Raw genomic sequence first — 25,808 nt, 5'->3', positions numbered from 1 at the left:
TTATGTTTCGGATTGTCTTGACTGTCTGTTAGAATCTATTTTGTAGCGTACAATTTCTTATTTCGTCACCGTGGGCTTTTCTCTCCCTATGCTTAGTCCCTCTTAAACACAGGCATAGTATCCAGAGGACACTCCACAGTCACCGTCTTGCCTCCTTCGTAAAGCGTCCCATCTGCGCCCTTCCACTTAATACCGTCACCAGGAAGATACACCTCTCTAGTCTTCTGTCCTGGGTTAAGGATCGGTGCCACCAGATACTTGGGCCCGTACATGTACTGATCCTCAAGAGTCCAGCACTTGCCGTCTCCGGGGAAATCGTAGAAGCAAGGACGCATCAGAGGGTCACCCTTCTCATGAGCAGACTTCATCAAATCCCTTGTGTACTCCCTCAACTCTTCACGGATGTTAAGGTACTTTTTGCAGATGCCGTACACCTCTTCACCGTAAGACCACACCTCATTGGGGCCACCAGAGAGGCAGAAGCTTCCTCCTGTGGTACCCAGTCTCGGCTGCTTAGGTTCTCTGTCTCCATGTAGTCGCATAACCGGGCAAAAGGTTCCCCACTGGAACCACCGAACAAAAAGTTCTCGGAACGCCGGTTCATTGGGATCACCGCCGTGGAAGCCGCCAATATCAGTAGTGAACCAGGCCAAGCCAGCAATACCCATGTTCAGGCCAGCGGCCAGCTGGTTGCGTAGACTACCCCAGCTCGACGCAATATCTCCAGACCACACAAGAGCGCCAAACTTTTGACTTCCTGCCCAAGCACATCTTAGGAGGTTGACGATGTTCTCTTGACCGGCTTCCTTCTGGCCTTCGTAGAAGCCCTTAGCGTAGTCGTAGGGGTAGATGTTGCCAATGGATAGGTTGGGTCCAGCTGCATAGCGGTAAATGTCAAAGTCATAGACAGTGTACTCGGGTTCGGCTTCATCAAGCCAGAAAACCTTGATACCCTTGTCGTAGTAGTTGCGCTTCACTGCGTCCCAGACGAACTGTCTTGCTTCAGGGTTGGTGGCGTCATAGTGAATGGCATATCCGCGACCTTCCATGGCTGCCCGAATACCCCTGTCTTGTCGAATGAGAAGCCCTCGTCGAAGCATATCGTCGTAGTTCTCCGAGTCTTTCTCTACGGTGGGCCAGATGGAGACCATGAGTTCGATGTTCATGGCCTTGAGCTCGGCAACCATGGCGTCTATCAACTTTCAGCGTATGGCCAGGTTATAAGATAAATACAAGTACTCACCAGGGTCGGGCCAAAACGTAGGATCAAACTTCCAGTCTCCCTGGTTTGGCCAGTGGAAGTAGTCGCATACAATGAGATCAATCGGTAACTTTCGTCTCTTGTACTCTCGTGCCACCTCCAGCAGCTCCTCTTGAGTCTGGTAACGAAGCTTGCACTGCCAGAATCCGAGTCCATACTCTGGCATCATCGGCACTCGACCAGTGACGCCTGTGTAGGCCTGGATGATCTCAGCAGGAGTGTCACCAGCGACAACCCAGTAATCCAGCATGTCGGTCGAGTATGCCTCAAAAGTAGTTGTGAGCTTACTGAAGACGGCTCGGCCAACTCCAGGGTTGTTCCAGAGAAATCCATACCCGAGACTTGAAAGTGCAAAAGGGACAGTCGCTTGAGAGTTCCGCTGCGCAAGCTCCAGGTCCGCACCCTTCAGGTTGAGGAATGGTTGTTGGTACTGACCCATACCGTAGATGCGCTCATCGGGGTCTTGGGACTCGAAGCGCATGGTCAAGTGATAGTCAGGAGACCCCAGACGAGGCTTCCACTCGCGAGCTTGGATTCTCAGAGAGCTGCATTTTGGGTCGAGAATGTCCAGACGATGACGGGCAAATTCTTCTAGAAGGACCTTGCCCGTCTTGGTGTTTGAGATGACAATCTTGCCACGGCGACTGATGTCGGCCTTGATCTTGCCGTTGGTGATTGAGGCCGAGCTGCCTTGAATGTCAATTACTGGTGTTGACGCAGACGGCTTCTCAGTCAGAGCCCATTCTCTCTCAGGTAGAGTCGCCAGACATGTCGCCCGGATTCGAAGAGAGTCAGGACCCCATGGCTCAATGTAGAGGATCTCGGCATCGAACCGGAACCCGAGCCGACTGTTGTTCTCATTGGTGAAAGCAGGGTCGGGTCTGGTGCCGTACTCTTGGTTACCGGCAGTGGGAGAAGCCATGGCCAGGGTATAGTAACAAGGGTCGATTCTGCTGGTGTATTGATGCTGGAATGGGATGGCAGTTTCCTCGAACGGGAATATTCAGGGAAAGGTTTAATACCACCAAGAAATGGACCGAGTCATGATATGAACCAATAGCAAATGGGCCATGATATTAGGCAGAATGTCCCTGAAGATCGACATTGTAGCCCGGAAGCGATCCAAACAGAGATCGATACGAAGCTTCCCCCAGCTTATGTTATCAGCTGACCACGACTCGGATGGGATAGAAGAGGGGTTATGCGGGGGAAGTGATACGATTGATACCCGATGCTACCGGCCAAGACGACCGGTCGAAGGAAGGCAAGCGATGGATGATTGTAAGTTGAGGTTAGGGTCCGTTTCTCGGAGTCCGAACATGCTGAATCATGTTTTTGGCGTTTCTTCGTCATCAAAAACGTTAACGAGGCTTGCTGCACCTTCGGCCGACCGCCCCTTGTAAGGGGTTAGCTATTTTGCATCCCGCAAATTGACGGCCAAGTTGCGTGGGGGTTACGAGAGGAGGCTCGCTTACTCTTAGTCCTTACGAGTCATTTAGCCTTAATACAATAGTGTAAGTCCTAGTCAGACACGAATATGACTACGTAGCTATGGGAGGTGGAAGGTCGGGAACTGGACGCAAGGAGGGCCTTGCCCAGATGCTTCCAAGTGTTTTGTCCATGACGTACAATTGACGCACTCAACTGTCAGGTTTTGGTCAAGTTGAAGCGGCTTTCAGAAATAGCCTCCCTGGTGTTCCATCGGAAGATTATCCGGTACGGTCTTGGCATACACACCTTCCAGGCGGAGCCTCCGCCTCGGCTCTCTCGACTGACCGGGGTCGGCCTTAACCCCGGATCGGCACCCTTAAACTTAATCAGACTAGCTAAATTCCAGCAAAAGTTGGGGATCGAAGGTCAGACGCAGCTTGTAAGAGCCGAGGGTATCGTGTATGTCCGGGCACCGCACCCATATAAGTACATAGCCCAGATCCCGAACAGTAACACAAGCAGATATCATCCATTAGCCGGACTACTCAAATCTTTACTCCAGTCATGAATCCAACCACTAGTAAAGATGATGCTGTCGACCACCAGCTCGAGCATCATGACGATGACAACCCCAAGGCTCAGCTGCACTCGCTGGAGGAGGCTCAGGCTGCGTCAGCTGCGGAGCATTCCACCACGCTGCGGCAAGCTCTGCGAGAGAACTGGAAAGCAGTCCTGTGGTCTGCCGTGATCTCGTTGACCATTGTCATGGAGGGTTATGACCAGAGGTTCGTCTACTCTACAATGGCTGGAATCATGCTAACTCTGTGATGTGTAGTCTCATGTCAAATTTCTTTGGCTACCCAACCTTTCAGCGCAAGTTCGGATCATATGTAAGCAAGATTCTACTGCAACCTCTTTATTCAACTGACAGATGATACAGTATCCAGAGCAAGATACTTGGCAACTCACTGGAGCTTGGCAAGCCGGTCTTCAAAACGGTACCAACTCTTGTGTGGTGATCGGAGGCTTCATCAATGGATGGGCATCTGCTCGCTACGGCTACAAGAGGGTCCTTCAGATCTCGCTTGCTCTGATGACAGGCTTCATTTTCATCTCTTTCTTCGCTGTCCGCATCGAAATGCTCCTCGTCGGCCAAATGCTTTGCGGCCTTACTTGGGGTGTCTACGCGACCAGTGGGCCGGCCTATGCTTCCGAGGTGGCTCCCCTTGCTCTGCGAGGTCATCTGACAGTCTACGTCAACCTCTGCTGGGCCATGGGCCAGTTCCTTTCAGCTGGTGTTCTCAAGGGCATGCTTGCATATACATCAGAGTGGTCGTGGCGCGTTCCCATTGCCATTCAGTGGATGTGGCCTCTTCCCATTATCATTGCTGTCACGTTGGCTCCTGAGTCTCCTTGGTGGCTCACTAAGCGAGGCCGGTACGAAGATGCCGAAATGTCTCTAATGCGGCTCTCTAACCGATCTCGTCTTGACTGTCGAGCTACTGTATCTCAGATGCGCCACACGATTCAGCTCGAGTCCGATATTCAATCTGACTCGAGCTATCTCGACTGCTTCCGAGGCGCGAATTTGCGACGGACGGAGATCTGCATGATTGTCTTTGCCGGCCAGCAACTCTCAGGTGCTGTGTTTGCGTATACGCCAACCTACTTCTTCATCCAGGCCGGTATTAGCACCGACAACGCATTCAAGATTGCCATTGGCAGCACAGCAATGGCTTTCCTTGGAACTTGTGTCTCATGGATCTGGCTCTCTTACTTTGGCCGACGAGTGTTGTATACACTGGGCATCACCCTCACAAGCTGCTGCCTCATTATTGTGGGCATCTGCTCAGCCGCATCGTCCACCTCAGGCGCCCAATGGGCTCAAGTCTCATTTGTCTTGGTCTGGAAGCTCGCCTACTCCATGACGGTCGGCCCCATCTGCTACGCCATCATCTCCGAGACATCCGCGGTGCGCTTGCGACCCCAGACTGTGGTGATTGCAAGGAACACATACGCCATGGCCCAGATTGTGGCCAACGTTCTCAATCCTTACATGCTCAACCCCATCGAGTGGAACTGGAAGGGCAAGGCGGGTTTCTTTTGGGCGGGAACTTCAGCCATTACTGCCATCTGGTCATACTTTCGGCTTCCTGAGACAAAGGGTCGAACGTACGAGGAACTTGATATTCTGTTTGAAAAACGGGTCAATGCGAGGAAGTTCAAGGAGACATCTGTGGACGCGTATGGTCTGGAGCATTAAAGTGAAGGCAACATCAACATTCATTGGTTGATACAGCACTGAGGCCTATATCTTGTCTCTCACTCTCGAGTATCTTGCCAGTGAATCAAGCAGCTGCAGTCAAATGCAGGTTTTCATTCTCCAGATAGTTCCAGTTCTTAAGTATCCACCTTTCAAACGTCCTGCCCCGAGTTCGCAGCAAGAAGGCCCCTCTGGTCCTGAGTAATCCACAGTCCCAGGCTCTTCTCTCACGCGAATCTCTTAACCATTTTTTTTTTCTGCTTTCTCCAATTAGCATCCATACATCACAAATATTCGCATTAGATCTCTCTCACATTTAACAGTCTCGGACCAGTCCAAGGCCAGTGCCATCGGCGCAGGCAACACACTGCTGCTTTCCGTTGACGCAGGGCTCACAGAAGAAGCCATCGCGAGTGCAGTCGAGCTGAGGGGCGGGTGCTGCCGTGACAACGGCGGCAAGGCCAAGGGCAATTATGGCGAAGAACTTCATGATGTTGAGAGATGAGCGTGAATGATAGTTGGAAGACGGTGTTTAGGAGATTGTTTGTTGCTGTTTCTTTACAGCTTTCCTTTACGCTCAGCGTGCTTTTATATCTCCAGAGACAAGCAACCCGCGTATAGAGTCCAGTACTCAACTTCCGTTCTCGTCAACGGAGCATCGCCTTGATCCAAACTGAACGCGGCTCCGCTCGAGGTGGCATTCATGAGGCTATGCTGCATTGCCAATCTGTATAGATACAGATTCAGATACTATCATGAACATAACGAGCAAAGAGTTACATTGACACAATGATAGATCTAGATGTCGTCCACCAAAAGGGCCTGGGTGGCATGCGAGTTTCCGCATTGGGCATGTCGGCCGATGCATCCGAGATGACGAGATAATGCTATTGCTGGAATTATGAAGCCCTCCTCGGAAGTCGGCTTCGGATAAGGTGATAACTCATGAAATACGCCAGCACGGAAAAATGACTGACTTTTGACTTGTCATTCATATACGTACGGAGCGATCGCCCGGGAAGACTCAAAAACGCACCAGTAAGGAGCTTGCAAGGCTTTTGCTCGTCACTTCTCTCAGGTGCAGACGGATAATGCCCCTCCATCTTGTCACGGAAGGCTGCCGAGTGGTCACCATTTCGGCGCTGTCAAGGAAAGGTTGGCCGCATGGTTGACATATCCGCATTGAAGACGATTTCATCCATGAGGACTGCAACAACGTTCGATACCCTAACTTCTTTATGGCAATGCATCTAGATACTCTAGATACCGCGTATAAATCTAGTTATCCACAGGCTGAACAATAGCACCTGTACGTCCCTGATCAAGCCCATTCAAAGCACCCATATCCTCATCATCAAGATCAAAACCAAACACGTCCGCATTCGCCTTGATGCGTCCGGGGTTGTCACTCTTGGGCAAGGGAATCCATTTCTTCTCAAGACAGAATCGGATCAGAACCTGACTTGGGGTGACGCCGTGCTTCTCGGCAATGCCCACGAGGGTCTTGTCGTCGGCCTTGGTGTTTCGCACGAGAGGGCAGTATGCCTCGACAACAATTCCGTTCTTTTCGCAATACTCGACAATCTCTTTCTGCTGCATCCAAGGGTGTAGCTGGGTGAAAAGTCAGTACAACCATCTCTTCTGAAGCAAGAACACTCACCTCGATCTGGTTCGCATGAGGTGGCCACACTTCAGCGTATTCCTTGAGCTCCTCAATGTGCTTGATGCCAAAATTGCTCACACCAATGCTCTTGGCCTTTCCCTCTTTGTAAAGCCTCTCAAGAGCCTGCCACATCTCCTTTCTCGCAGCTGCGCCACCATTGGGGCTGTGAACCAGAAACAGGTCCACGTAGCCCGTATCTGGATCGAGCAACTTGACGCTCTCCACGCACTGCGCGTAGCTCTTGTCGACAGAGCCGCCAGGGGAGAGAATCTTGGTGGTGAGATAAATGTCTTTGCGGTCAAGACCTGATTTCTTGACAGCTAGGCCAACCTCTTTCTCGTTACCGTAGTACTGTGCCGTGTCGATGTGGCGATAGCCACATTCCAATGCAGTCAGGCATGATTGGATGCACACATCGGTTGGGGATCTGTAGACACCGAACCCAAGCTGTGGAATCTTGAGGGAGTTATTCAGCGCAAGGGTATCGGAAATTGATCGTTTCGCCATCTCGTGACTCGATTGTATCACAAGGTTTATGAGGGCAGGTTGGGAGTGTCGGCAATGTGAGTGATTTTCTAAAAGCTCGGCTGTTATCTCCGATGTATGAAGAGGGGTAGTTATCGTGTTACATGAGCTGAGACTTGGCTCGTTGTTTTCCATGCAGTGTTACTAATTAATCACGGGCGCGAGGCGCGTCGTGAGGCTCCAGTAAGAATCGAGGGAGCCGAGTCAATGACGTTTCAACTCTCTCTTGCCATCGTCCTCTCTCATTGCACACAAGATTGCGGAGTCAATGATATCATATCATTCCTAGACAAAATAGTTCACCCACTAGTTACTTTCCGAAGAAAAGTCTCTGGCTCAAAGGCTTCTAGACAGATTGTTGTTTCCTATCCGTCCCTGAATATATTGGATCACTACCATCACCATCATTATGGCCGACCTTGAACTCAACTACTTCACTTGCACGCTTGGGGAGGCCTTGAAGTTGAAACAACAGGCCATTAATCCAGTGCAATCGTTTAAGACGGTGATTGACTTGATCGACACGCAAGCGAGGACTAGGCCCCAATCTCCAGCTCTTGGGTTCGCATCACTCGACGATGAAGAATCTACCCGCAATTGTGAGATCCATGGCATTATCGGGTTTACTCACTGATCTCAGCAGTATTTCCCCGTGTCGTCTCGTTCCACGACCTTTGTGAACTGTCAAAATGCGCTGAGCGAGCATTATCCCGCTGGGTGAGCTCATCCAAAGATGCCGGCTCGACAGTCGGATTACTCTGCACCAGCAGTTTTGACTTTGTGTTCACTTGGTTGGGTCTTGCGCGCTCGGGATATTCAGTTTTGCTATTGGCGTAGGTTAATCAACGCGGATACTATCAACAGTATATCTAACGACCCTTGGTAGGCCACAGCTGGAACCCCAAGGGATCCAATATCTTTGCGAGACTTTGGGCGTCACCAAAATATTCGCAGACATGGCGCATCGAGATAGAGCTTCCACAGTCCCTGGCATCGACTTCTTGAGGACCTTATCATGCCAGGAACTTCTCGGATCTGGGCTTTCAAAGGAACCTCAGCGAAGGTCTGGGACACTTACAGGCTCTGAACCGCCTGGAGCCACCAAGGTGCCCGACATTACCTATATATTCCATACTTCAGGCACTTCATCCGGCCTTCCCAAGCCCATTCCTCAGAGCCAGTTTGGTGTTGTTGGGGTGCTGCCGATCTTCCCAGGCGAGAATAAGCCTGCCACCTTCTCCACCACACCACTTTATCACGGTGGCCTCGCGGATTGTATGAGAGCCTGGACGAGCGGGGCCATGATTTGGCTCTTTCCCGAAGGACAAGCTCCTATCACGGGAGCCAACATCTTGAAAGCCATCAACTTCGCTCGCAATAAAGACGTCGGTCCCGTCAAGTACTTCTCATCAGTACCGTACGTCCTCCAGATGCTCGCTGAGGAAACCCAAGGGATTCAAGTCCTAAAATCGATGGATCTGGTCGGTGTTGGGGGTGCCGCTCTACCTCCCGCCGTGGGCGACAAACTCGTTGATGCAGGGGTGAATATCCTATCACGAATGGGAAGCGCCGAGTGTGGGTTCCTCATGTGCTCGCATCGAGACTACTCCAAGGATAAGGAGTGGCAGTACCTCAGAGTCATCAACGACACTCAGCTTCTCTCGTTCGAACCCCAAGAAAACGGTCTCTCTGAGCTGGTGGTGAAACCCGGTTGGCCCTTCAAGGTCAAGACGAATCGCGACGATGGCTCCTACGCTACCTCTGATCTCTTCGAGCCCCATCCCTCCAAGCCAAATGCTTGGCGGTACCACAGCAGAGCTGATGCTCAGATCACACTTGCAAATGGCAAAAAGTTTGATCCCTCGCCAATGGAAGGCAGCATCTTAGCCTCAACGAACATGTTAAAAGACGTGCTCATATTCGGGAGCGGAAGAGACTACGCCGGTGCCCTCTTGTTCCCTGTTTCGGATAAAGTCCCTCAGAAGAAAATCATTGACTCTGTCTGGCCACATATCGACCAGATGAACAGCGCCGGCCAAAGTCACGCCCGCATCACCAAACCCATGCTATTGGTCGTTCCCGTTCGTGATGGAGAACAACCTCTTGTAAAAAGCAGCAAGGGTACGATCCTCCGACGCCAAGCCGAGGAGAGATATGCCAAGGAGATTGAGCTGTCGTATAAACTAAGCTCGAGTCGATCAGTTTTCAGCCAGGTCGTAGATGAACAGCTAGCGGAAACAGTTTCGGATTGCTTTTTGCGTGTTCTGGGTCGCAAGCCTAGTCCTGATCAAGATCTCTATCGTCAAGGCGTCGACTCTATCGCCTGCATCCAGATACGAAAGCTTATTGAGTCGAATTGTCTGTCTCCGGGTATGGCTCTTCCCATGAATGTCATTTACGACCAAGGTACTGTCACCGCACTCGTGGAGTACTTGAGGCGAGTTCGGGGAGGGCACAACCTTGAGGAGTGGAACGGAGAAGAAACACAGCTGCGGTCCATGCGCCAGCTTGCTGAAAAGTACGGCGCTTTTGGAGATATCGAGATAAAGCCTCGCATATGGCAGGGCAATGCCGTCGTCCTCACAGGAGCCACTGGCTTTCTAGGAGCTCATATCCTCCACCTCCTTCGGGGAGATGCCCGAGTCAACAAAGTCTACTGCCTTCTCAGGGCTGAATGCCCACAGTCCGCCCATGAAAGAGTCTCCAAGGCCCTTTTCGACCGCGGCATGCCTGGCTTGGAGACTTATGAAGAATCGGAGATCGACCACGGCAAGATTGTTTGCTTACCGTGCAATTTATCGAGCGGGGATCTTGGGCTGTCAGAGGAACAGAGACAACTGATCATGGATGAAACTGCCATTATCATCCACTCAGCTTGGGCAGTCAACTTCAATCTCCAGCTCAACTCATTCGAAGATCAAATTGCCGCAACGCAGAACTTGCTGAAGCTAGCAGCGGTAGCTCAGGCACGCTTGATATTTGTCAGTTCAACAGCGGCTGTCAGCAATTCCACTTCAACTCCTATCCAGGAAACGATCTCTCAAAACCCCTCTCAAGCCTCGCCGATGGGTTACTCTCGCTCTAAATGGGTTGCTGAACAGGTCTGCGAGTCTGCAAACAAGCAATTCACGAGTGACGGAGACAATCTCGCCACGGTTGTTCGTATCGGTCAGCTGTGCAGCAATGATGTTGGTATTTGGAACGCAAGCGAAGCGTATCCTCTCTTGCTCTCAACAGCACGAGTAGCTGGGTGCTTGCCCGACATTCCGCATGAATCGCTCAATTGGCTACCCGTAGAAGAGGCTGCCCACTCAATCATGGATATTGCCTTTTCTGGCCATGTTACGGAACCAGAGAACAGTAAACCACTGTCGGTCACGGAAACCCAGATCTATCACGTTCTGAATCCACATACCAACCCCTCTTGGAGTCAGATGCTGAAATGGATATCAGGCAGTGATAAAGAAACTAGCTTTCAGATCGTGTCCCCTCAGAAGTGGATGAGCCGGTTGGAAGAAGCGCTGAAGGAAACAGAGGGCAATCATCCGTCTCAAGCTCTACTGGGGTTGTGGAGGCAGAACTATTGCCAAAACAACGGCGACGAGTGCACGGCTGGGGAATCCCAGCCGGTTGATGTGTTTGACTTGTCTCACACGCAGCAAGTCTCCGCAGTAATGCGCGAGGTTAAGCCATTGGACCGTGAGCGAGTTCTGAAGACGTGGAAGTGGGTGTGTGAGGCAATCAAGCCCTAGAGGTAGTTGATTCAGATGTCACACGAGAAAAGATAAAGTTGATGAAAACTATCGCTCTGGTATTTCATTGCTATGAATGCAAGGTTATGGGCTAGTATTCCCTTGAAAACAATTTGATATTAATGCCGCATCGCATTCCAACACATGACTGATCGCAGCCTTAACATATTCAAGAAACTCCAGTCATCAATACATACCCTCAAGCAGTTTCATCATCCCAAGGTTCAACCTTCATCTTAAGTGGCAGATGAAGCAAACGATGTCCTGACTCATTCGGGGCAGGAAGCTGTCCACCCCGAATATTCATCTGCAGCGACTGGTGAAGCAGTCTTGGAGCGGCCAGGCTCGCGTCTCGCTCATTCCGCAAAGCGACAAACTCGTCTGAAGTGATGCCGTCCTTGACATGTTTGTTCTGCTCTCTGTGCTGTTGAACTGTCATGTACGGCACGGGGGCGCCTCTCTCTTCTGGGGGGTAGTCGTGGCCTGTCCAGATCTTTACGTGACTGGGCATGGAAAGGAGTTTTCTTCCTGATTCATACAAGTCACTTGCACTGCCGCCGGGGAAGTCGCAGCGGGCAGTGCCAATGTCTGCATGGAAGATAGAATCGCCACAAAAGACGTTGTCTGGCCAGCTTTGTTAATCGGTGCATGCCAAGCTCACTGCATCGGTACTCACCTCCAATCTTGTAGCCCAAGTGGTCGGGGGTGTGGCCAGGCAAGTGGATGGCCATCGCCTTCAAGTTGCCAATATCAAACGTTTCGTCATCATCAAAGAACTTGTCAAAGACACACTCATACTCCTTGGCTAGGACTCCATATCCCTTGCCGAACCTCGCCTGCACCTGATCGATGCGCTTCCCAATACCGATGAGAGGTTTGTGCCCTTGCGATTGGGTGAGACGCTTCTGAAGGTACGCAGCTGCAGTGATGTGGTCGGCATGGGCATGTGTCTCGAGGATCCTCTCAACCTTGTAGCCCTTGTCCTTGACCAGGGATAGAATCAAGTCGGCGGTTTTGGTGGTAATGGCCTGGGTGACGGGGTCGTAGTCCAACACTGGATCGATGATGACGGCGGTGAGAGTAGATGGGTCAGCGACTACGTACTGCCATGTCCCTGTGACGGTTTCAAACAGGTCATGGACTGTTGGTTCACCAGCGGCACTAGCTTGAGTCGTGTAGGACGCATGACCTTGGGTGGCAGTCCGGGGCATGGTCGCTTGGGTAGCCATTATTGGTCTTCTGTAGGGTATTTGGCGCGTGATTGTTGTTGATGTTGTCAATGGCCGAGAAGAAATTACCGCCTTTGCCACTTGTTGATGAAAAGGGCGAATGTGTCTGACCGAACCGTTCAAAATGGATGCTCTTGGAGCTGTGAGTGGAGTCAAAGGTCGGAAGGACTTCATGGTGTCTTTAATGTCGCGATGGTCGTTGATTGATTAACAATTGAAGGGCGATCAAGAATGTTTATTTGCAATCAAGTTCAAGTGGCGATTGATTGACGATGATGTTTTGCGGCCGTTGGCGGCTCGGGTCGTCGGGGACCTGTCATCAGCTCGCCGACCACCCGAGGGAGAGATAGCCGACCTACGGTGCCCGTGATTGGACACATACGTCATTGTGATGGGTAGGGGGTTTTGAACCTCTTACGATTTTGAGAAGTGTCTGAGATTGCATTGATCTTGGTAATACGGGCTTTTTGGACATTCCGGCCTTTTCCGCGTTTGACACTGCAGGGTAGTTGTCGGGCTTTGAAGAGATTGATGGTCGGCTGAAAGAGTGCGTTGAGTGGGAGTGGCGTGATGGCTCAATTGTGAAACAATTCATTATCCCTCTTCACAATCGGCAATTCTTGTGTGTTCTTGTGGGGGAGAGGCGGGTGAAAAGGATGTCTGATAATTGTAATTGCTTGCATTGGCTGCCGTAAGCTGTCAAATGGCTGTAGATTACACTCGGCCAATAAGATCACGATCCGTTAGCGGTTGAGCATGCCGAGAAGAGGCCCTGCACAGTCACCGACAGCCTCTCGGTGAACGCCCCTCGGTGAACATCTCGTCTCAGGGTCCAAACCAAACAACACCGCAACGACTCATTCACTCTCACGAGCCAATGACACCCTTTCGCTCCAGCGGAAGACGCCGCCCAAGAGGCCAGAATCATCAAGACCGGACCATCGGCGAACGACCCCTGGCATCACGCCATCGCTGAGAGTTTTTCCCGCAACAACTAGCCCGCAATCGGCGACCAACCGTCGCCGCGCTTTTGATAATCCGGCCCGACAACTCCCCGAAACGGCTAGCCGGGCACCTCGGGTGGGTACGTACCTTTAATTGATAATCCCGGCTCCACTCGACACTTTTTAGGTAGCTGCCTCTTCTTGTCGATTTTCTTTGTATCACCAACAACCTCATTCTCAACTCACAGACAGCCCACGATGCTCCGGAGTCGCGTGACATTGGCAGCCCGTACTGCTGGGCGATCTTTCGCCCTTGCTGATGCCCGCCGGGGTTTCGCTACTGCCGCCTCGACTGACGCTCCCGCTCCCAAAGCCGCTGCTCCCAAGGCCGCTGCTGCGCCAGTCGCTCCCGTGAGCAGGGACCACAAGGTTGTGGTCATTGGTGCTGGTTCTGCTGGCATCTCCATTAGCCATCAGCTTCTTCGAACTGGCAAGTTCGCCCAGGATGATATTGCCGTTGTCGATCCCGCTCAATGGCATCACTACCAGCCCGGATGGACCCTGGTCGGCGCTGGTCTCAAGAACAAGGAGGAGCTGAAGAGCTCGCTCTCTGACCTTGTCGACCCCAAGTTCAAGTTCTACAACGTCAGCGTTGAGGGCCTCGCCCCCGAGGAGAACTCTGTCAAGCTCGCCGACGGCAAGAAGATCAGCTACGACCACCTTGTCGTGGCCCCCGGCATCAAGATCAACTACGACAGCATCAAGGGCCTGCCTGAGGCCCTCGCTACCCGAGATTCTCCCGTCACCTCCATCTACGGTTATGAGACTTGCGACAAGGTTTTCCCCGCCATTCAGCGTCTGCAGAAGGGCAATGCCATCTTTACCCAGCCTGCTGGCGTCATCAAGTGCGCTGGTGCTCCTCAGAAGGCCATGTGGCTCGCTCTGGACCACTGGAAGCAGACGGATCTGTACAACTCTGAGGACGTCTCCAAGTCGCCTATCAAGATCAGCTTCGCTACCGGCCTCCCCACCATGTTCGGTGTTCCCAAGTACAGCGCTGCGCTTGAGAAGCTCCGCGTGGAGCGAGGTGTTGAGGGTCTGTTCCAGCACGATCTCGTTGCTATTGAGGGTAACAAGGCCATCTTTGCCCGTCCCGACGGTCAGGAGAATGTGACCAAGCAGTTTGACTTTTTGCACGTTGTCCCCAAGATGGGCCCTCATGCTTTCGTCAAGAACAGCGCTCTCGCTAACGAGGCTGGTTATGTCGATGTTGACGACAACACCACCCGCCACAAGAAGTTCGCCAACGTCTGGTCCGCTGGTGATGCTTCTAGCCTGCCCACCTCCAAGACGGCTGCTGCCGTCACTTCTGAGGCTCCCGTCCTGGTCAGCAACCTGCTGCGAGCCATGGAGGGCAAGGAGCCCGAGCCTGCGTATGACGGCTACACCTCTTGCCCTCTGCCGACAGAGTACGGCAAGTTGATGCTGGCCGAGTTCAAGTACGGAGGTGTTCCCAAGGAGACGTTTGGAGATCTGCTTGGCATCGACCAGGCCGTTCCCCGCCGCTCTTTCTACTACCTGAAGAAGGACTTCTTCCCGTGGGTGTATTTCAAGTATATGGTCAAGGGACAATGGGGCGGACCTAAGGGCTGGATCAACTAGAGAAAAGTCTGGGATAGCGTGTACATTACTGCATAGAAATATATCACGGAGTTGGAAGATATGAAGTTGTGTGCCATGACAGTCGTGAATCGCAGAGCCTCATCAAGAGTATTTAAATGTCTTGGCTCGGGGAATGATGAGCACGTTCTCTACGTTCTGCACAAACGCCTCATGACCGAAAGTCAGCCTCAATATCTGCAAGGTCGCCGAAACCATCTGACTCACCTTGCGCGTATATGGTCGCCGACCCCAACATCGGGAATCGGCGGACTGAAATGGGCTTTTGGACGGTCACCCGGGTGATATAATGCCTGTCTCCCGTCGGTCAACACCATCCTGTCTCGCCGAAGACTGACGCGTCGAATGACATCAAGTCTTTGGGTTGCCTTGTGACGCAAGGGCAAGGTCTAATCAGTCCATCTTTTGTCACTGCTGACTTTTGACATCTCACCCAAGATCCGAGACCAAATCGCGGCTGTTCTGGTTATCTTCGTTCTTTTCGGGGTATTTGAGCTGCCTGATTCTTGCGGCAGGATGAGTAGCGCGGCAGTGTCAAGCGAGACGGCAGTTGGAGTCTCGGTGCCAAAGATGGAACGAAAGAAGAACAGCCCTATTCGGTACCCCTTCTGGTTTGGCGGGAGTGCGACTAGCATGGCTGCATGTGTCACGCATCCCCTGGATCTTGGTATGTGGCAATGCCGCTTGTCTATTTTTGGTGCTGATCCTCTTTAGTCAAGGTAAAACATGAACAACTGATACATAGATGATTGACGCTAACGATGTAATAGGTCCGGTTACAAACTCGAGGCCCTGGCGAGCCAAAGAGTATGTTTACGACTTTCACCAAGATTCTCAAGACAGAAGGGCCCCTTGGCGTCTACAGTGGAATATCTGCCTCTCTTCTCCGACAGATGACATACTCCACCGTTCGCTTCGGTATCTACGAAGAGATGAAGCAGCGAGTGGGTAATGACGCAAGCTTCCTCTCGCTCATCGCCATGGCCACATCTTCTGGGTTCGTTGGAGGCATTGCGGGCAACTTTGCGGATGTCCTCAACGTTCGCATGCAAAATGACGTGGCGCTTCCAGTTCACCAGCGCCGGAACTACAAGCACGCCATAGACGGAGCTGTGAGAATGGCCAGGGAAGAAGGATTGGCAAGCTACTTTAGAGGATGGCTTCCCAATAGTAGCCGTGCCGCGCTCACAACCGCCAGTCAACTGGCAACCTACGACGTGGCTAAGCGGCTGCTGATTGAACACACGCCCCTGGGAGACACGCTAACAACACAATTATCGGCATCCTTCATTGCTGGGCTGACGGCTGCGACTGTGACGAGCCCTATTGATGTCATAAAGACAAGGGTCATGTCTTCGACAGGTGATGTGAGTGTTTGGGGCATGGTGAAGAGTATATCTCGGAGTGACGGCCCAGCGTGGGTATTCAAGGGATGGGTTCCTAGCTTTCTGCGTCAGGGGCCGTGAGTATCTTCAACCAAGTTTGAGTTAAGCGGAGTGCTAACTTCTTTAGACACACTATTTGCATCTTTTTCTTTTTAGAGATGCATCGGAAGGCTTATAGAAGACTAAAGGGGGTTGATGAGAGCAGTGTGTGAGAAAGGGCTGTGTTCCTATCTCTTGTAGGTGCTGTACGATAAATTAGGTGTGCTGTCACCAACGGCAGTATTTGTTATCTTGTGCCGGGAATGAAAAGATGCAAGCATTTTGGAAAGATTTGTTGTCCCAAGAGTGTACAACACCGATGTGTCGATCAATTGCAGTGCTTCATTAACGGTATCTAGCATCCGCATAGAGGTATCCAATGTCATTCATTATCCGTCATGATGGAATTACTCGTAACTCCTCCACAGCTGGAGACATATCCAGCAGACCATTCGAAAGCACACAAAGGTGCTGGTTTACAGAACATAACGGAAGTTGGGGTTCTCCTTGTCAGTCAGATCCTCAAAGGCGTGAACCATGCGATCGTCAGCAGCTTCACGGACACCGGCGGCGGCCATCTCGTCGCGTCGCTTGTTCTCGCGGCTGAGGTGCCAACGGAAGAAGATAAGGATGAGGACGAGGGCGGCGTAGCAGCCGAGGTGGGTGGCGAAAGCAGTGTGGTACTTGGGGGCTTCCCTGGCCTGTTGGCTAGTTAGCAGACATTCAATGATTCTGTGTTCAGAGCAACTTACGAGGAAGACCTGGCTACCAGCGGCGTTGCCAGCACTCCACCAGATGAAGTTGTTGGCAATGACAAAGGTCTTCTTGGTCTGGCCAGCGACGTTACGGGACATCATGCTCAGACCCAGGGTCTGGGCAGACCAGAAAGAGAGGGTGATGTAGTAGCAGATGAGGAGACCAACAGAGGTGCTAAAGTTCTTGTTCGGAACAGTCTATTTCACAGGTTAGTATTGAAGTGAGACTATTCAAGGGCGCGTAACTCACCATAATCAGGATTGTGCCGATGAATGAAGGCACGACAAAGCCCAGCATGATGTAAATGTTCTGGTTGAACTTCTTGACGAGCCAAACGGAACCAAGCAGAACAATGATGATGTAGAAACCAAGAACCATAGCAAGGAGCTGGGTCTGAAGGGTAGAAAAGTTGAACGCCCCCTTGATGATAACGTTGGCAAAGGCACCGAGTCCACTGGTGGGGAAAGTGGTACAGAACTGGATACCAGCATAGCACCAGGTCTGAGGATCCTTGAGAGCCTCGATGGCCTGCTCCTTCTTGAAGGTCTTGTTCTGGATACCGGTCTGGTTATCTCGCACACGCTCGATCATCAGACGCTTATCCTCCTCGCTGAAGCACTTGGCTCGCATAGGAGAATCGGGCATCCACCAACCGACGAAAATGCCAAAGATGAGGGAAACAATGGCATAAGACAGGAACAGCCACTGCCAGTTCTTCAGAGGTCCAGAGCTGATCAGCGTGAAGCAGTAGGCGAGGAGACCGCCGACGATCTGCTGGGCGCCGTTCATCATGTACCAGTATGTCACGCGGGAGGCCTGTTCTTCGCGGCGGTACCACATTCCTGAGAGGACGACGAAGGCGGGTTGGCAGGCGGACTCGAAGATACCGAGGAGGGTGCGGACCGTGATGAGGCCGGCCATGCTGCTCGTGGCGGCGTGGCAGCCGAGGACGATGGACCAGGCGACGATGCTGAAGGAGAGGTACTTGGCTACGGGGACTCGAGCGATGATGTAGTTCTGGTTGTTGTGAGTGAGAGTGTGGATGCGGTTGAGGTTAAGATTCTTACCTGGGGGTATTCAACGAAGAGGATACCGATGTACACACAGGTTGTGAGCCAGGGCCAGTGGGGACCAGGCTTTCTGGTGATTGTTAGAAGTTGACGTATAGATTTGGACATGTTTACTTACCCATCAGGAAGAGCCATTCCTACATCCGCAGGCATGTTCATGATGGAACTATCAACAGTCAGCTTCAACCCACTCATACGTGGAAACAACAACATACGCAAACGACAGAGTTCCCTTGTCGATAGCCTGCAAGAAATATGTCATGATCATGACCAGCAGCACACGCTTGTCAATCATCTTGCGCAGACGCGTGCTCTCCTCAGGGGAGATGTGGATGGCCTCGCCTCCAGCATACTTGGCCAACTCCTTGTCGATCTTGTCGTACTGTGTCTGATCACCCTTGGACACATCCTCAGCAAGAGAGGCCTTGCGCTCAATGTCCTCCTTGTGCGTGGAGGCAGCCTTGGGCACGCCCTCGGTCTCAGGAACGTTGGACATGATGGGAGAGGATTGGGGAAGAGGTGAAGAGAGCTGGGAAGAAGAGACAGAGAATGAGGGGAGCGGCCACTTACCTTTTATGAACATGCCCCCTCTCGGAGCCTGTCCATGTTGGGTTTCTCCAATGGAGTCGCGAAACCCTTGTTCCCTCGAATGGGGCGACATTCCGTGGCAGATTAAGTGTGATGGGGCTCCACTCGTTCACGAGCCCTCTTTTTTTTGTGTCCCCACGGGGGAAAGGTGATCAGACCGAGTCAGACTCGTCTGGGGGCGGGGACGGTGAGGAGAGAAGTTCTGGGGTATCTACAGAGGTTATCAGATGGTTTTGGGTCAACATCTTGGGAAAGGGATTATTATTCGGTGGCGATAATGATTTGCTTATCTGAATAGCATCATTCGAGATAGCAGCAACGCCATGTCAGTCTGCATGAACGGTCCGACGCTTGTCAACCGTTGGCGTTCTCTCTCGTCTCTTCTTCTCCGCCCAAAAAAAAATAACGAGGAGGTCGCCACACCAACACCCCCAACCCCCAACTCGGGGATGATTCCTTGGCTGGGGAGTAGGTGCCTTAGCCCCTCGACTAAGGACCTGCTCTCCGCTCATTTCGGCGCATAGCCCACCGAAAGCTATGTGCTCGGGGCCCCAGGTTCTCACTTTGCGGGGGGTGGTGCACACTCGGTGAGACATGGACCGAGGTACCTGTTTTTTCCACCAGAGAAAGGGAGGGTCATCCCCCGGTTCGAATGCGACCCCGTCTGGTGGAATCAGGCAGTCTTTTGTGCGGATCTGGATAGAAGGCCCGACGGGAGGTTCGTATGATTTGGGTTGCAGTTGATGGGTAGCATGCATGACAAGAATGGGTCGATCAAGACTTTTGTTTGTCAATGTCTTGATATGCGGACGTGTTCCCAGGTTTCTTTCTTGCAACATCCGACTGTCCAGACGACCACGATCGAACTACGACGCGTCGAGGCCAGATAGAAGCCATTGAAATATAGCTGCACGGTTGCTGCCATCATCGAACGAACGAGCCTAGCGATGCGAATACACGATGTGAGGCCACATCCAGCTATATTCCTGCCGTTAGTCGCGACAAGTGTCGCTCTTGATGTCGTCTATCGTCTATTGTCTGTCGTCATCTTCTCCAAAACGCCACGATCGGAAAATACTGAGGCTCCCGTGCTTGGCGATGCGGCGTCTGCATCCAGACCAACAGGATCAATGCATCAAGGCCAGGATACTCCAAATTCCCAGAATTTTGAAGGCCAAGATGTTGGAGCGCGAAACCAGCAGAAAGGATGCGATTCCCCAAGGCCAAGATTGGGGAAGACCTTGGTGGCTGTTGGAGTGCACCACCAAGACTATTTTCTTACGACCTCATTTTCCGTGCTATTCCTATTCTTATCATCTGGGAATCGTCTTTGGGACGCATCCGCGCGTTTGGCATCGATAGCCTTGGTTGCAAAACACGGTTTCCATGCATTATGACCCTACCGTTAAGCTTAAATCAAGATTGTGGGGATAATATGGGTGCTGAGAAAATCGCGCATTGGCCCTTTTATTTGAGACGGTGTGATTTAACGCGATTATTCTGCTTTGATCTTTGAGAAAACAAACATCGATGTCCTGCGTAGGCAAAGGCGCGTTCGAGTGCCAAGAATTCGCCAAACCCCAAAGCCAAGAATCGCGTTTTCGCCGTGTGTTTTGGCCGTGGCTCTAGGGTAGCTGATACTCCCTGATGAGAAGACGCGTTTGTGAAATTACCTCCAGAGGGAATTGAGCCAGGAGACTACGGGGATAGGCGGAAATAGCTAGGTCTGGTTTTTCACGCGTGATCTTCTTTTACTGGATAGGATTTCTTTGTTAGGTGATAATATGCCTACATATAAATGTGACTGCTAGCACGAAGCTATCCCCAGCAAGAATCGGAGATTTGTCCCACTTATTATTCTTCGACCAAGCCTAAAGTGGGCGCAGGCCGACAGCGACAATCGACAATGTCAACCATCTTATGCCGTAAACGCCTGGATAGCCTCAAGCAAAATGGCAGCAGTCTCACCAGGCTTGCTCAAGAAAGGTGAATGACTACTCGCAATCTCCCGATACCTAATATCTCCCCCCTCATCCCTAGCCTTTTGAGTAAACATCTTCTGCACTTCAGTCGGATGCGACCTATCCTCAGTCGTGGCGAGATACCAGACGGGCACCTCCTTCCAGCCAGGATATCCATATTCGGCACCTGTAGTAAAGGCCTTGAGTGACTGCGGCTGGATTTTGTCCACCCAGTATTTTCCTTCCTCCTCGGGGAGGTCGTGGTAGAAGAGTTCTCTCGGGTCGACTGTGAGCGGCGCGAGGCCCTTCTCGTAGTCGGCCTCCCAGATAGGTGGCGGCTTACCACCAAGGGCATCGAGGAACGTGACGCCGCCGACCGCGAAGCCGGTGGCAATCATGAAGAATCCGATGACACGTCCAGTGCCTTCATCCTTGGGCTTGGCGGTGAAACCCTTGAGGGCGCTGGCTCCGACGGCGCCGCCGTAAGAGTGCACTACAACAACTACGTTGCGTCCTTGGGCCGTCTCTGCTTGGATTGCATTTTGGATCGCATGAACGTCGTCTCCAAAGGTGGCCTCAGTGTTGGAGGAGACAGTGGGGAGGGCCACAGGGACACATTTGAAGTCCTGGGCTTCCATGGCCGAGACAATTTTGTGCCAGCACTCAGGCAGATGCCATGCTCCGGGGACAAAAACAAGAGTTGGTTTTTGAGACATGGTATTTGTAAAAGTAGAATGTGGTTGTGAGATGTATTGAGAACTGTGTGATGAGTGAGTCTCTGAAAAGGTGGCTTGGACATTTATTTATATACATAAAATCCGACACGAGCCTGTCGATCTGACTCCCAAAGTCTGACGCCGTGGACCCTTAACCGGGCCTTTTTCGTCAGTTGTGAACTAATAACTATCAACCTCCGACGACTATCGTCAACTCTTGGGTTGGACGGCGGAGTTGTGCTCGTTTATTCTTCTCAAAAGGGTTTAGCTCCGAGACTTTGACCTTTCTGCGTGTCACCAGACGGGCTGACGCTTACTCGGCCCCACACGGAGCTGAGAGCGGCTGTGTTAGTTAGTGGAGGTGGGTGAGCACCATTGATGCAATAGTGCACTAATATATTCAGACACAATAGAGGTGACATTCTGCTAGTGTATGATCCCAAAAACCCGGTCAACCACGGTTCCATCCATCCCGTTAACAGCCGTCCTTGTCAACGGGACACCAAAAACGAGGCTTCCCGTCCCGACCTTGTCCAACATTCCAAATGCTACAAAGTCTGTCGTTGCTCAGACCATTGATCCCTGAACTCTACGCGCAATGACCGAGTCTGGAAAAGAGATGAACACAAACACCAGGTGCCGAAAGCCGCACACGCGGAGCCGAGCCGGATGTCTCACGTGCAGGAAGCGTCGTGTCCGATGCGATGGCGGCCAGCCAATCTGGTGAGTCGATGGACTAGGAATAAGACCCCATTAAGTCCGCTCCGCTAACGAGGTGGCAGCACAAAGTGTACAAAGTCAGGAAGGGCTTGTGAGTATGGCTCAGACCTGCCGCTCCGAGACCGCCGGGCGGAATGGCTCCCTGGCGAGCACCAGCCGTGGACGGTGGATACACAAGTTGCATTGAATCCTGGATCACCCATGACAAATTCTATGGATCCGTTCGATTGTCTGGGACTTGACATGTCATACAAGTCAAGGCAGCTTCTTCACTACTGTAAGCGATTGATGCGCACTTTCCCCATGCAGTACTAATCCCTTCAAAGTCCGCTACGCGAAAGGCTGCACTGACATGCTCTCAAAAACAACGGGAAAAGACCCGTATGCTCTCCTAGTCCCTCTTCAGTCGTGGAGTTACTAATCGCTCCCGCACGTAGCTTTTCTCTACTCTCCATCCACCCCGATGCTCTCAGGGACACCCTGCTCGTCGCCGGACTACACTACGCTTGGACTGTTGGAGATATCCATACCTACGAGTCCACTCTTTTATTCCACAAAGTTGCAACGATTCGTATCTTGAATACATGGCTTCACAATATCAACCAACCTGGTCTCATGACTTTCGTCAGACATGTCTCCATTTTGTGCTTTGTCGAGGTTTGCCCCACTGAGCCATTATCTAAAGTTCATCGTTGACCATCTCGTAGGGCTGTCACGGCAACGTAGCGGCAGCAGAAACTCACCTCAAAGGACTGGTTAACGCTGTGGACCTACTAAGCCCAAGTGATGGCAGCTTTCCTAACAGCTTGAGTGTCGGGGAAGAGCTTGCCAACCGATATCTCATCTTGTGAGTTTTCAAAGTCGCATCCCTGTGTATTTACTCACACAACCCAACAGTACGCACTACTCTTTCCAGGGATTCAAAGCAAGAATCGTCAGCAGCGCTGCCCTGCAAAAGATATTCACCCAAGAAAACGTGGCAGAGTTTTCCGACTTTTTGTCCTTGGTCTATGACTGGCGAGAGCAAAGGATTGGCAATCTAGAGAAGAGGCTAGGCGCCATGAGAATGATGCCCTTCTTCTTCGCTGTCCTGCCCTCTGACGCTAAATTCTACGACATTGATGCATCGGCTATGGTGGAGTGCCTCAAAAGCCTGACGGCAACGATACTTTTCACCAGCGATGACAACACGGTGTATGACCCTAGTTGGGAGTGGATTGAGGGATCTGAATCAAGGTTACTCTATGAGACGGTCAAAGCACACTTTGCGTCGCTTTCAGAACCGCAAGAGGATGACTCCTCAGAGACCCTTAGACTCAGCACCTCGTGGTCTAGCATGTGTGTGGCTACCGGTCTCTACCTGCACAGCGCTTTGGGGATCTGGTACGCGGGAGAGTCATTGGAACCACGCATGTTACGCCGCTTCCTGTCAATCCTGATGCGCGACGTCGACCGAAACCTCCACCATATACGATCGCCTAGCGTGTCTGATCTGTGGTTCTGGAAAACCTTTCTCGGGGCCTACAGTATAGCAAAGCTTCAATCATGTGCTCTTCAAAAGGACGTGGGTGAGTTTGCGAGGTGTTTTGATAGATTGATCGGTACCTGGAGTCGAGTGTGTGGTGTTGACAAGTGGGAAGATGCACAGGCGAGGTTGGTTAACATCACCTGGCCTTTGGGACAATCTCAGGATTTGGCGGAAAAGGTATGGAAGAAGGCCACTCAGTGATGGTAGAAAAACTGTTTCTTGTATGATATTGACGCTGGAGGAGACGGAACTATGTACAGTAGGAGAGATTATTCCACTATACCTTGCGCCCTCAGGGGCATTTCTCACCATTTCCCCCAGACATGTTCCTATTGATACTGTGCAGGCATCAACAACCTACTCCAAAACCACCCGATAAAACCAATAATATCATGTCATGTGACATATTCATGCATGCCGTGGCTGCCTGACGAGGCTTGAGTACAACCCCGCTGCTGTGCCCCAGCCGCAGGCCTTTCATCAACTATCAAACTCAGCGCAAGATAACCTGCGCCATCATGTCCCGGGCTCAGAGCATCCCTCATATCTATCTGCTATGCCTCGATCAACAATGCAGCATCGCCTTCCAAGAGGCTAGTCAACAACTTGAGCTTGGCTCCCCAACTCAAGTGTCCATCCTCAACTGCGAGCTCACGGGAGTACCATCCACAGTTCAATTCGACACCATCGTTTCTCCTGCAAATTCATATGGTCAGCTAGACGGTGGCTTCGATGATGCCATCTCCCTCGCCTTCTCGCCCGGCGACGACTATATGGCGCTCACTCGGGCAGCTCAGGAACAGCTGTATGATGAATGGCGAGGCTTTGCGCCCCCCGGAACCTGCACCATAGTTCGGATCCCGGAAGCCTTCCGTCAGCGATCGATGAATGTCTGGGGCACCAAATTTTTGGCGCTCTGCCCCACGATGCGTGTCCCCATGGACGTTAGGTGGGATAGAGAGATTGTCTACGACGCTGTGTGGAGCTTGCTCTGCGCCATTGACAAGCACAATCGCACAGCATCCGAGAACGACAAGATCTCGAGGATACTCATGACTCCGATGGCGACGGGCACAGGCCTCGTCACTCCAGAGAGATGGGCGGAGCAGACTGTCTTGGCGATGAAGCATTTCCGCGAAGCGGTAGAGAATCCGCAGAAATGGAGTGCGATGGAGTGGCCTGACATCTTTGAGGTTGGAGATGACATCGAAGACACGTGGAATTACGATGATGAGGACAACCGCACACCCGAGTATCAGGTTCATGGTCAGTAGGTACTTCAAGTCGATGGTACAACGCTCTTAAAGGGCGCTAGGTACCAGTTGACGGGTACACTATCGGTCGTTAGGCGGCTTCATGCGTCATTGGCTTTGTTGTGTCGAAAACCGTGTTTTTTGATGATATCGGGTCGTTGGGATAGAGTCAGCGGCTAAGATTAGACTTCCCGTCTCTGCACAGAGAACCCTGATATCCTATGTTTGCCATCTGAGGCATCTCACTTTGCACCCACTGAAGAATCGAATGATGAATGCGAATTTGATGTGCGGCAAACGGTTGATATTAGGCTATGCAGATGCTCGATCTAGACCACGGACATAGATACCCCTTACAATTATACCAGGTCAGAATCTGTCTTGAAACACGTAATAGACAGTCTTGGCATCATTTCTCAAGCCCAGGGCCCTCTTTCGCCATGATGGGAAAACTTTATATGATGGAGACTCAACAAGGGCCGGCCCCATTTGTAGAGTCCACTTTACAAGCACGCAATCGTGCTCCGAGATGTCGATTCTGAGACAGAGAGGGAATTTTGGCACGGTTTTTCGGCAGATAGTTTTCTATGGGAAACAACTCCGCACCATAGGGAGGACAAGGGGAGGTATATGTGGTAAGATAGGGGTAGGTCAGCAGGCGGTGGACGGTAGCTTGCAGTGGAATCGGAAGCACAGTCGACTTGAGACGATCATTACGAGTCCCATGCAGAAGATGTACATCATCCAAGGATCTCATTCCGGCAATCTTCCCGCTCAGACCCATCGGTTCTTGCAGATAGTATGCCCCAGCGTGGAGCACCATCGGGACATCCGTTACTAAATGACAACCTATACCCATGGTAGAGCCCCATACCTGATCTCCCCTTGGAGGATAAACGTGGTCACCTTCTGTTTATAGACTTGCGCCGAGGTAGTATGTTCCACGTATTTGCTTCTGCGCCCGAGAAAGGGCCGCGAAAAAGGCTTAATGACTGGGTGGCGCGTTGTTTATATAGCCAGACACACGCAGCTTGAGGAGGGGCG

The 25,808-nt window shown here is 51.8% G+C and overlaps 11 protein-coding genes across 11 annotated transcripts; 5 read left to right on the top strand and 6 right to left on the bottom strand.

Annotated features, from left to right (window-relative positions):
* Positions 1 to 92: 92 nt before the first annotated feature.
* Positions 93 to 2,183, bottom strand: NCS54_01431400 (Hypothetical protein; the record flags this gene model as incomplete). Its single annotated transcript, XM_053159468.1, has 2 exons — positions 93 to 1,192; positions 1,244 to 2,183. 2 exons carry the CDS (start codon positions 2,181 to 2,183, stop codon positions 93 to 95), a joined length of 2,040 nt encoding a protein of 679 aa, XP_053015443.1.
* A 1,073-nt stretch (positions 2,184 to 3,256) lies between these two features.
* Positions 3,257 to 4,955, top strand: NCS54_01431300 (MFS domain-containing protein; the record flags this gene model as incomplete). Its single annotated transcript, XM_053159467.1, has 3 exons — positions 3,257 to 3,477; positions 3,528 to 3,582; positions 3,633 to 4,955. The coding sequence occupies 3 exons, from the start codon at positions 3,257 to 3,259 to the stop codon at positions 4,953 to 4,955; spliced, it is 1,599 nt and encodes a 532-aa protein (XP_053015442.1).
* Positions 4,956 to 5,543: 588 nt separating this feature from the next.
* Positions 5,544 to 6,058, bottom strand: NCS54_01431200 (Hypothetical protein; the record flags this gene model as incomplete). Its single annotated transcript, XM_053159466.1, has 2 exons — positions 5,544 to 5,705; positions 5,933 to 6,058. 2 exons carry the CDS (start codon positions 6,056 to 6,058, stop codon positions 5,544 to 5,546), a joined length of 288 nt encoding a protein of 95 aa, XP_053015441.1.
* A 175-nt stretch (positions 6,059 to 6,233) lies between these two features.
* NCS54_01431100 (Aldo-ket-red domain-containing protein) lies at positions 6,234 to 7,224 on the bottom strand (the record flags this gene model as incomplete). The annotated part of the gene is made up of 2 exons (XM_053159465.1): positions 6,616 to 7,224; positions 6,234 to 6,566 (listed from the first exon to the last, which is right to left on the bottom strand). The coding sequence occupies exons 1-2, from the start codon at positions 7,123 to 7,125 to the stop codon at positions 6,234 to 6,236; spliced, it is 843 nt and encodes a 280-aa protein (XP_053015440.1). The 5' UTR covers positions 7,126 to 7,224.
* Positions 7,225 to 7,552: 328 nt separating this feature from the next.
* Positions 7,553 to 10,895, top strand: NCS54_01431000 (Carrier domain-containing protein; the record flags this gene model as incomplete). The annotated part of the gene is made up of 3 exons (XM_053159464.1): positions 7,553 to 7,742; positions 7,787 to 7,976; positions 8,030 to 10,895. The coding sequence occupies 3 exons, from the start codon at positions 7,553 to 7,555 to the stop codon at positions 10,893 to 10,895; spliced, it is 3,246 nt and encodes a 1,081-aa protein (XP_053015439.1).
* Positions 10,896 to 11,094: 199 nt separating this feature from the next.
* Positions 11,095 to 12,298, bottom strand: NCS54_01430900 (Lactamase-B domain-containing protein; the record flags this gene model as incomplete). Its single annotated transcript, XM_053159463.1, has 2 exons — positions 11,095 to 11,519; positions 11,572 to 12,298. The coding sequence occupies 2 exons, from the start codon at positions 12,296 to 12,298 to the stop codon at positions 11,095 to 11,097; spliced, it is 1,152 nt and encodes a 383-aa protein (XP_053015438.1).
* A 1,028-nt stretch (positions 12,299 to 13,326) lies between these two features.
* On the top strand, positions 13,327 to 14,730 carry NCS54_01430800 (Pyr-redox-2 domain-containing protein; the record flags this gene model as incomplete). The annotated part of the gene is made up of 1 exon (XM_053159462.1): positions 13,327 to 14,730. One exon carries the CDS (start codon positions 13,327 to 13,329, stop codon positions 14,728 to 14,730), a length of 1,404 nt encoding a protein of 467 aa, XP_053015437.1.
* Positions 14,731 to 15,264: 534 nt separating this feature from the next.
* On the top strand, positions 15,265 to 16,345 carry NCS54_01430700 (Hypothetical protein; the record flags this gene model as incomplete). The annotated part of the gene is made up of 4 exons (XM_053159461.1): positions 15,265 to 15,415; positions 15,463 to 15,467; positions 15,519 to 16,210; positions 16,261 to 16,345. 4 exons carry the CDS (start codon positions 15,265 to 15,267, stop codon positions 16,343 to 16,345), a joined length of 933 nt encoding a protein of 310 aa, XP_053015436.1.
* Positions 16,346 to 16,648: 303 nt separating this feature from the next.
* NCS54_01430600 (MFS domain-containing protein) lies at positions 16,649 to 18,494 on the bottom strand (the record flags this gene model as incomplete). The annotated part of the gene is made up of 6 exons (XM_053159460.1): positions 16,649 to 16,873; positions 16,925 to 17,125; positions 17,178 to 17,945; positions 17,996 to 18,068; positions 18,117 to 18,164; positions 18,214 to 18,494. The coding sequence occupies 6 exons, from the start codon at positions 18,492 to 18,494 to the stop codon at positions 16,649 to 16,651; spliced, it is 1,596 nt and encodes a 531-aa protein (XP_053015435.1).
* Positions 18,495 to 20,504: 2,010 nt separating this feature from the next.
* On the bottom strand, positions 20,505 to 21,305 carry NCS54_01430500 (AB hydrolase-1 domain-containing protein; the record flags this gene model as incomplete). Its single annotated transcript, XM_053159459.1, has 1 exon — positions 20,505 to 21,305. The coding sequence occupies exon 1, from the start codon at positions 21,261 to 21,263 to the stop codon at positions 20,505 to 20,507; it is 759 nt and encodes a 252-aa protein (XP_053015434.1). The 5' UTR covers positions 21,264 to 21,305.
* Positions 21,306 to 21,861: 556 nt separating this feature from the next.
* NCS54_01430400 (Zn(2)-C6 fungal-type domain-containing protein) lies at positions 21,862 to 24,785 on the top strand (the record flags this gene model as incomplete). Its single annotated transcript, XM_053159458.1, has 7 exons — positions 21,862 to 21,986; positions 22,046 to 22,260; positions 22,310 to 22,364; positions 22,421 to 22,640; positions 22,691 to 22,830; positions 22,881 to 23,366; positions 23,978 to 24,785. 7 exons carry the CDS (start codon positions 21,862 to 21,864, stop codon positions 24,783 to 24,785), a joined length of 2,049 nt encoding a protein of 682 aa, XP_053015433.1.
* Between the last annotated feature and the right edge of the window lie 1,023 nt (positions 24,786 to 25,808).

Source organism: Fusarium falciforme, chromosome 12, assembly GCF_026873545.1.
Source record: "Fusarium falciforme chromosome 12, complete sequence".
Taxonomy (NCBI): Eukaryota; Fungi; Ascomycota; class Sordariomycetes; order Hypocreales; family Nectriaceae; genus Fusarium; species Fusarium falciforme.
This window is presented reverse-complemented; position numbering and strand designations above follow the sequence as displayed.